Below are 9,286 nucleotides of genomic sequence, written 5' to 3' on the forward strand. Positions count from 1 at the left end.
AAATTCTAGGTGATAAATCTTGCTTCATTTTACAATTCTGGGGTTTTGCTTAATTCTAATTTGAGTTTTACATTTGATACCTTTTTATATAGATTAGTTTGCTGTTTTGCAAAACTAATCTATATAACCATTTGGGCATCAGGAACCGGTTCCATAGAGAAAGGTTTTTCCACGGACTGGAAGGGGCGTGGTTTCATGTGCTGCCTGCATCTCGTGGATGGGGCTTCACTTGTTTGCATGGCCTGGTTGCTGGCATGCCACGGACCAGCGCCAGTCCACGGACCGGGGGTTGGGGATTCCTCAACTAGGCTATTTTCATTTCCCTGATTTCTTTATGATCGTTAATAAGTATTATGATTTATAAAATTATAAAATTTTATAAAATACTTCACACTAGAAAGCATCTATTTGCACAATTGAAAGTGGACACACGGAAGGGAAAAGGGAGAAAGAAGGTATACAAGTTTGGCTGTCAGTTTAACATACCGTATTTTTTGGAGTATAAGACGCACCGGAGTATAAGACGCATCTACCTTTTTTGGTGATGAAAAGAAGAAAAAGAAATCTCCCTCTGCCTCTGTGCAATTTTGCCTTATTGCAGCAAACAGCCAACAGCCTGCTTTACTTTTATTTTCGTTTTCAGCATAGCTTGATTAGCACAAGGGGAAAAAAAATCTGCTCCAGCAATTTACCTCTTTGCAGCAAGCAGCAGAGCCCTGCGCAAAACAGCTGAGAGCAAATCAGCTGAGAATCAGGAGGCCAATCCAATCAACTTGTGCTAATTAGGCTGTGCTGAAGCTGAAAGGAGCTGTTTTTTTTTGTTTTGTTTTTTTTTGCTGTTTGCTTACAAGGAGGTAACTGCTGCGAGGCAGAGGCCGGGGGGGGGGGGGCAGTGGGTGGGCAGGCCTTCATTCGGTGTATAAGATTTTCACCTCCTTTTAAGGGGGGAAAGGTGCAAATTTTCACCTCCTTTTAAGGGGGGAAAGGTGCATCTTATACTCCGAAAAATACGGTAGTTAAAGCCTAGGTTTTGGAATATATTAATTAACTGCCAATGAATTAGCCACGTAGCTCATAATGCTTCCATTTATCAACCTCTGAAAAAGGTTGAGATACACAAATGATTTCCAAGTAGGAAACAGGATGGGAGCCAGTTTTGGTGTAGTGAAGTAAGAAAGCCAATGAAATGGAAACAGGAGATATGAGTTCTAGTCCCACCGTAGGTATGAAGCAACTGGGTGAAAGAGGCATAGGCAAAACACCTCAAATTCTTGCTTGAAAACTGCAGGGACTTGTCCAAGCAGTCACAAGCAATCAACAATGATTTGAAGACATACACATGTATAGCTTCTAAATAATGTCAGTTTGATATGCTCAAGTCATTATGATACAACTATGAATTCACATTTAAACATACCCTACTTTCCATTTCCTGTTGTGAAATTTGTACGCCCCTGTTGTGTTATTACCACATTCCAGAATCTCAAACTACAGGCCAACCACAAATATTCTGAATCCTGTGGGCCACATCATTCACAGGGTCATACCCAGGTTGATTATGAAAACAGCTCCATTTTTGTGTTATTTAGCAAAGCGGTTTGTTTATAGAGCTAGGTGTGTGTGGCAGACCAGAGGGGGAACACTGTGGCTTTCTTCAATCTATATCTTAAGGTTGGAAATCCTGGAAAATCTCAAGTCAATAACCACTAAAAAGGAATCAGAAAAAAAAGAGAGCTCTGGTTTACAGAACTCTTATTTAGGTGTACAATATGCAGATAAATGACTAATCAGCATTACGCCAAAATTATTCTTTATTTTTTGTCTATGAGGTTAATTCCTTGTCTCTAATCATTATTGTCTGTATACAAGTTTGGCCTTGTATACTTTTGATACACATCCATCCAGACCTTTATTTGCATCAGACTTGCTTCTGTAATATTGGCTGATTGATGCCATCTTCCCAGAATCTTATACCTTTTATATATTTTTCTGTGAGAATTTCCTCTCAGGTTGGTTCTTTTATCAGTATAGTCTTTCTATTCTCGGTGTTGATTTTTTTTGGTAGTATCTCAAGTTATAAAGGAAGTCTTAAGACAGCAAATGTCTATGGCAGGGGTGGGCAAATATGGCCCCATTATGACCTGTGGACTTCAACTCCCAGAATTCCTGAGCCAGCTTGGCTGTCTCAGGAATTCTGGGAGTTGAAGTCTACAGATTGTAAAAGGGCCACATTTGCCCACCTCTGGTCTGTGGAGATTCTCAGTCATCCAGATCATGGTTGTCCCAAAGGTGCTTTTTTTCTTTCTTTCAACAATTTGAAGAAGGCTCCACACCCATTTGCCCCCCTCAGGTGACCCTGATGACACAGATAAACCTCCAGGTGGCCTTAACGACTTGCTAAAAGGATGCAAATGACCAGCTGTCTGCAAGGAGTATAAATCCTTCCATTCCCCACCATCCAGTCAGAGCTGAAGAAGCTTCTTGGATGAGAAGTGAAACGTCTTCAAAGAAAAACTAGAAAGTCCAGTTGCCTCTTGGAGTGGGGGGGAGCCCTTTGGGTCTTAAGACAGCAATTACCAACATTTCTTCAATAAGGCCTGTTTTCTTGGGAAAGAACAGGTACTTCACAGCAGTTGTGAAATTCAAATTTTTTTATTACCGGTTCTGTGGGCGTGGTGTAGTTTGGTGGGTGTGGCAGGGGAAGGATACTGCAAAATCCCCATTCCCTCCCCACTCCTGAGGGAAGGGTATTACAAAATCTCCATTCCCACCCCACTCCTGAGGGAAGGATATTACAAAACCCCCATTCTCTCCCCACTCCTGAGGGAAGGATATTACAAAATCTCCATTCCCATCCCACTGTTGGGCCAGCCAGAGGTGGCATTTGCCAGTTCTCTGAACTACTCAAAATTTCCGCTACTGGTTCTCCAGAACCTGTCAGAACCTGCTGGATTTCACCGCTGCTTCACAGCTAGTACCTGTTATTATCAGAAGACAGTAGGCCTCCAATTCCGATACTGTCCATAGTCTTCATTCAAAATTTAAGGCTAGATTATTTTTATATGAAGGTATTATTAATGTGCCTTGTGTCTTTTTTCTTTCAACAGATTGATGTATCCTTTCAGCCTGAGCGTACCTTAGAAAGAATTTGTAACGGCCACTGCACAAATTTGCCTAGAATTTGTTCCGTGTCACATTTCCATGGGGACCGTACAAGATCCACTGAGATCTACTAAGCTTTCCTTGGTCACAGCTGAAGAATCTCCTAAACACCTGTGCAAGCAAGCGAGCATAGAAAGCAACAGTAATGGATATCCTTTTCCGGCCAAGGACCAGCCGTCTGGAGGATGCTTGTTTGAAGTGAACTCTGGCCGAGAAGCCAAGGTTCCAAAGAGTGACTGGCATTGTGAATATGACACCAAGCATACAAACATTCTTTCTCCTGGGTCCTTCAGCTCTTCCAAAGAAGGCAGCATGGCAGCTCCAGAACCAGTAAGTTACACTAAGCAGGAGGGCTCCAGAGCCAAGGTCCAAGACCCAGCACCTGAAACCCACACCTCAGTGCATGGTGAAGTTAAAGTGACTCTTGCCCAAGAGGCTAACAAAAATATTCCAAGTGGTAGTGGACAATCATGTAATATAATTGATAAAGCAACCATACTTCCTGGAGGAGACCTTGATGTTGTGGAGAGCAGATCCAAGGATGATTCCATTCTTCCTTCCCCTCCTATTTATTCTGATACCCAGCAAGCAGCTCCTGCGGGGAAGGACAATGTGTGTGAAGTTATCATCTCTGACAACAGTCAAGTTTTGGTTTCCTCTGATGAGATGGGCCTCAATCTGAAAGCTCCTGTTTATGTGGAAACACAATTGGGGAATACAAAGAATGCAACTTCCTGTCCTAAAACCGAGCCACAGACAGCATCCGAATGCAACCTTGAGAGCATTGCAGAGACATCGTGTACCCGTAGGGAGGAGCCTACAGCAAAGCTGTCCAAATTCAAAGACACAGGTACAATGACAGTAACGCCTGAGAACAGATCTGTAGAGGCAGAGACGATAAGCAGGACTCATCAAGATGCTGAGGTTCAAGCTGTAGCTAGTGTGGAGAGTAGGTCAGCTTCCACCAGCCCAAGTATCTTGACGGCATTCTTAAGAGAGAACATGTCTTCTGAGGCAAAACATGACCAAGATCAGTTGCACGTCATTTATATGGGAGCTGGAGGGAAAGAGGAATCTGAAATAATTGGTGACTTGGCAGCCAATGTCCAAACACCTTCAGCTGTTGGCATCACGCACAAGGAACATGTTCAAATACCACCTACAACCAGAGAGCCTCTGGGAAGTCCTAACGTCAGGCTTCAGGAGAATCTCACAAACAGGCACGATCCAATTTGCACAGCTTTGTTGGATAAGGCAGAAAGGGTGTGTTCACTGGCATCTGACAATTCTCAAGAAAGTTTGGCCAAGAGGACAGAGGTGCAAATGACAGACGTGGCTAAAAATCGCGGCGATGTTTCACAGCGACTGTCAGACAATTCAGTTTTGCAGAAAGCAAGATCCGTTTCCCAAATTAGTGTTGGTTCTAGTAATCAGCCTGTGTCTACCCAGCACCCTGCAAACTTTGAAACTAAACTACCTCCGTGTTTTTCAACCCCAGCCATCGATAGTAAATATCGACACTCTGATCCTTCTTCGTTCGAAGAAAATCCTCCTCCTTTATGTCCCAGAACATCGGAACAAGCCAAGGCTACAGTTATCAGTATGGATACTGAGACAACCCATTGGGAGAAACAGCTGCAGATCAAGACTGTTGATAACCTTGAGAAAGCTCTGCCCAGTTTTCCCATTGCTGTAAATCCAAAGAGAGAAGGAAAGGTCCATCTCATATCTGAAGAACAAAAGATCAATATGACAGGGTTTGTTATTGGCTCCCAAACAATGAGTGTTCCAGCTATAGCAAAAAGCAAGCAAGGTACGGTTTCTGGGGCTACCAAGGCAGGAACTTTGGTCAGTCAGAATCTAATATCTAAGTTGAGTAGAAGTTTTAGTCCTGCTGTAGGGATCCAGAATGATAAAATCCAGAAGGGTCCAGTGCTTGATGTACCAGCTGCTCCTACTTCTTCAAGTCCTACGCCGCGTCTTGGTGAAAAGAAGAAAGGGCCCAAGGCTCTCGCCGCCGAGGCGAAAGCGCATCTGAAGCAATCCAAGCGTGTCAGGGATGTTGTGTGGGATGAACAGGGCATGACCTGGGAGGTTTACGGAGCATCTCTAGATCCAGAATCATTGGGAATCGCTATCCAGAACCACTTGCAAAGGCAGATCAGAGAGCACGAAAAACTGATCAAGGTTCAAAGCCCCCAAGCCCGTAAATCAATATCTTCAGATACGTCTTCAAATAAAAAATTGAAAGGGAGGCATCACAACGTTTTTCATTCCATGCTGCAGAATTTTCGACGCCCAAATTGCTGTGTTCGTCCTGCGGCTTCTTCTGTGTTGGACTGAAAAAAAAAAATCAGAAACAAGGATGGGAACGTAACACATCCGTTTGTGCGCACTTGTGTACTTGTACAAGGAACTTTATGGATATTTGAGATTCTAATACACTGATACAGGGTTGAGGGGAGAGGAAATTATGACAGTATATTTCGTTCCCACTAGTTAACATGCCTTCATCTGTCTAATTTCTGCAAATAATACATGAAACATTCACGTTCACGCCGGAACTTCTCAGTCATTTGCCAAATAAAATAGAAGTACCGGGTGAAACACAATTCAGAACTGTCAGGTTACTTAAATAACTCTCAGAAGCTTTAGATAAAAAGAGAAGGGTGACTAAATCTTAAATAGATTATTTTATGAGATAATGTAGAAAAACATTCCCAAACTGGGGAGTGGAAAGATGAAAAGTTGGGTTGGGTTCAAGTAGAAAGGTGAGAAGGAATGGTGCTTTTTTAACTGTATAAACCCTTCAAAGTTGAGGCTCGTCTACACATTAGATACAGGATTTGATGTCCAAACCCTTCCAGCTGAGTTTTGCCCATTGGCAGCCACTGCCAGCCTTGCCCCACTGAAGGTGCTTAATCTCAAATGAAAAGTGCATAAATTTCCAAACCGTCCTGATACTTCAAAGCCAGATTTTGTCTTAAGCATTTGGGATTTCCGTGTATGCATTTACATGCTGATTTTTGTTCTGTGCCTTGTTTTCTCCAATGATTCTCGGAGAATAGACAAATATACACATACACACACACACACACACACACACACACACACACACACACACAGCACTTCACCTAACACTAGAGAAAATAGGATGGATGGAAATCTAGAATGGATTGAAAAAATTAAAAATTGGTAGAAATTTTTGCAGTCTTTTCGTGTACACATTTCCAGCCTATTAATGCTTGCTGCACAGATTTTGTCTGCTTGTTTCCTGATATTGCCTGATGGCTAGGGAATTCTGGGAGTTGAAGTCCATACAGTATAAAATTGCCAAGGTTGAGAACACTCATCAAAGGGGAAAGCAACTGCATTTATAGAAAAATATTCAAATCATTGTATAGTGAACCAGGAACCTACTGATCACTGGTTTAATTTCTCGTGTACGTTTCTTACGACATTGCTGCATATTCTAGCCTTTTCAAATATTTTGTGCCTTCTAGGTGTGTTGGATTAGAAATCCTGGAAGGCACATCTGTGATTCCAATATTTTAAGAATTCCAAGTTTGGGAAATTGGATTAACTGGCAGTGTTTCTCAACCTTCGCATCTTTTAAGTTGTGTGGACTTCAGCTCCCAGAATTCCTCAGCATGTTTGGGGAACATGGCTGGCTAGAGAATTATGGAAGTTGAAGTCCACACATCTTAAAGATGCCAAGGTTGAGAAATTTGTGTGCTCAGAAAATTATTTCTAAAATTATAAATATAATTATAGTATAATGCAGATCTGCTTGGAATATATAGCAAAATATGGAAGAAAATTGTGGAATTTTCTCTGCAAATCGATTAAGCCCAAGAAAGTTCCTTTGTTAACTATGACTTGTTCAATAAATTATGGTTAACAGTATATTGGGACAAATACAAGCAACATTATAGCTTCATATGATGCATAATGCAGGCCAGTAAATTTAAATGAGTTGAATCCCAGAAAAGGCAATGACATTATGGCAACCTAAAACTCAGGGATTTTCATGATTTTTGTGGTTCTGCCTAATGTTGTTATGAAAGATTATGCTTCTAATCAGACCATTTGGGGGTTTGGGGTGAAATGCAATACAGATAGCAATCATTCATTCTGCCAACTTTAATCAATTCCATATTCCATTGCTTTCAGTGGGAAATAAGCATGTATATTACCCATTTCTATTGAAATCAAATACTGAAGATGATTTCTTTGGACTGAACTGAACCATCACGTGAATGTAAAAAAAAAACATGCTTCCTCCCTATTATGGAAAAAAATATCTCTCTAATTTGTCATCATTTGTGATTATCATATTTATGGGCTTCCAACCATCATCATTAGAGCTTTTGCAATGTAGATCTTCTCAAGCCTTGCTTTATTGTTTGCCTTGCAGCAAAATCTGCTCTTCTAGCAGTTCAACACACACAATCACTACGGCAGGAAATTTCTTAAAGGGAGTCCAGTTTTTCAATCTTTGCTTCAACAATGTGCTACACTGCAAACCCAAACAAAAACGGCTCTATTGCATTATTTAATCAAAGAACTGAGTTTTCAACCTTTGTATTTCGCAGAGTTATTGACTGCCTTTTGACAGCAGCATGGTGGCCTAGAGGTGGACCTTTTGCTTCACAATCAGGAGCTGTGAGTTCAATCCTAGATAGCAGCAGATATTTCTCTCTCTGGGCCCAAATGAAAATATCTGCTGCGAACTCTGCATAGGAATCGGGAAGGGCATCCATCCAGTAAATGCTCAGCTCCATTCAGCCGCCACAACTCCACCCTGATGTAAGGGATTACTAAGTCATTAAAAAAAAATTGACTGCCTTTTGTGAAAATTTGTGGGGTCTAACTTTTGACTTCAGGTTCTTTTTTTTGTTTTTTTTTTTGTGGCTCTTCAGTTGTTGTGGCATATACTTAATCATATGGACAGAGCTTTAAAAAAAAGGTTAAACGAAATGGATATATACATTCCTGGGAAAAAAGATGAGCTTCTCCCCACCTTCCTGAGATTCAGTCCTATTAGCAATAGCACTTAGACTTATATACCGCTTCACAGTGCTTTACAGCCCTCTCTAAGCGGTTTACAGAGTCAGGATATTGCCCCCAACAATTTGGGTTCTCATTTTACTCACCTCGGAAGGATGGAAGGCTGAGTCAACCTGGTGAGATCTGAACTGCCAAATTGCAGGCAGCCGGCAGTCAGCAGAAGTAGCCTGCACTACTGCACTCTAACCACTGCGCCACCGTGGCTCGTATTGAACTTGATAGGATTTATTTTTGAATAGATGCGTACATTCTCATGCTAACTTGGAATTGTATATTAGGAACGCATTGTATTAGGGAGCAATTTATTATAATATACACATAGCACAGTTGTTTATTCATAAAAAGATCAGTGTCAAGCTAGTAAGATCCTATTCCGTTAAATGGGTTACAAACCACAAATAGGAAATGAAGGTCTATATATTATATTTTTATCTGATCCTTTATGCAAATATAAGAAGATTAGGTAACTGATTAACATGCTTTACATGTAAAAAATCACAATGTTTTGTCTAGTATCAGCTGGAATACTAAATAGCAGATTAGGGGAAATTCCAGGCAAAATAGTTGCTTGATCCAATTTGAGCTAGAGCAGACCGTGTCAGTCTAAGATCAGTGTTTCTCAACTTTGGATACTTGAAGAAGTGTGGACTTCAACTTCCAGGATTCCGCAGCCAGTATGGCTGTCTGGGGAATTCTGGGAGCTGAAGTCCTCACATCTTCAAGCAGCCAAGGTTGAGATACATATATATAATCTCAAAAAGTACCATAAAATAGCTTCTAGTCATATTGAGCTGCCATGAATCATTAACACAACAGTTCTATATGGTAATGAAATTATTCTAATCATATAGAAATTATGGTCAGTAATATATTATGTAAAAGAACATGATTGCAGGCTGCTATTCATAACAGCTGTACTGTATATATTACCTAAAGCATTGAAGACAATTCCCCCGTTTTTGGAAAAAGCAGGCCAGAGGATTGTATCTTCATAGAAGGCCAGGGTGGAAACACAAAGATTAGATAAATTACTCATGTTACCAGCAGAGCTGAG

General features: G+C 41.1%; 1 protein-coding gene across 1 annotated transcript in view; it reads left to right on the forward strand.

The window, feature by feature from the left end:
* GPRIN3 (GPRIN family member 3) overlaps nt 1-5,660 on the forward strand; it is a 32,171-nt gene extending 26,511 nt beyond the window's left edge. Inside the window, exon 2 of the mRNA XM_070948746.1 lies at nt 3,108-5,660. Within this exon, the coding sequence (XP_070804847.1) occupies nt 3,202-5,505 (2,304 nt within the window). The 5' untranslated portion in view covers nt 3,108-3,201 and the 3' untranslated portion in view covers nt 5,506-5,660. The remainder of the gene's footprint in view (nt 1-3,107) is intronic.
* Nucleotides 5,661-9,286: the final 3,626 nt, after the last annotated feature.

Source organism: Pituophis catenifer, unplaced genomic scaffold (genome assembly GCF_029215685.1).
Source record: "Pituophis catenifer annectens isolate HBS135680 unplaced genomic scaffold, rPitCat1.0.hap2 SCAF_8, whole genome shotgun sequence".
Taxonomy (NCBI): domain Eukaryota; kingdom Metazoa; phylum Chordata; class Lepidosauria; order Squamata; family Colubridae; genus Pituophis; species Pituophis catenifer.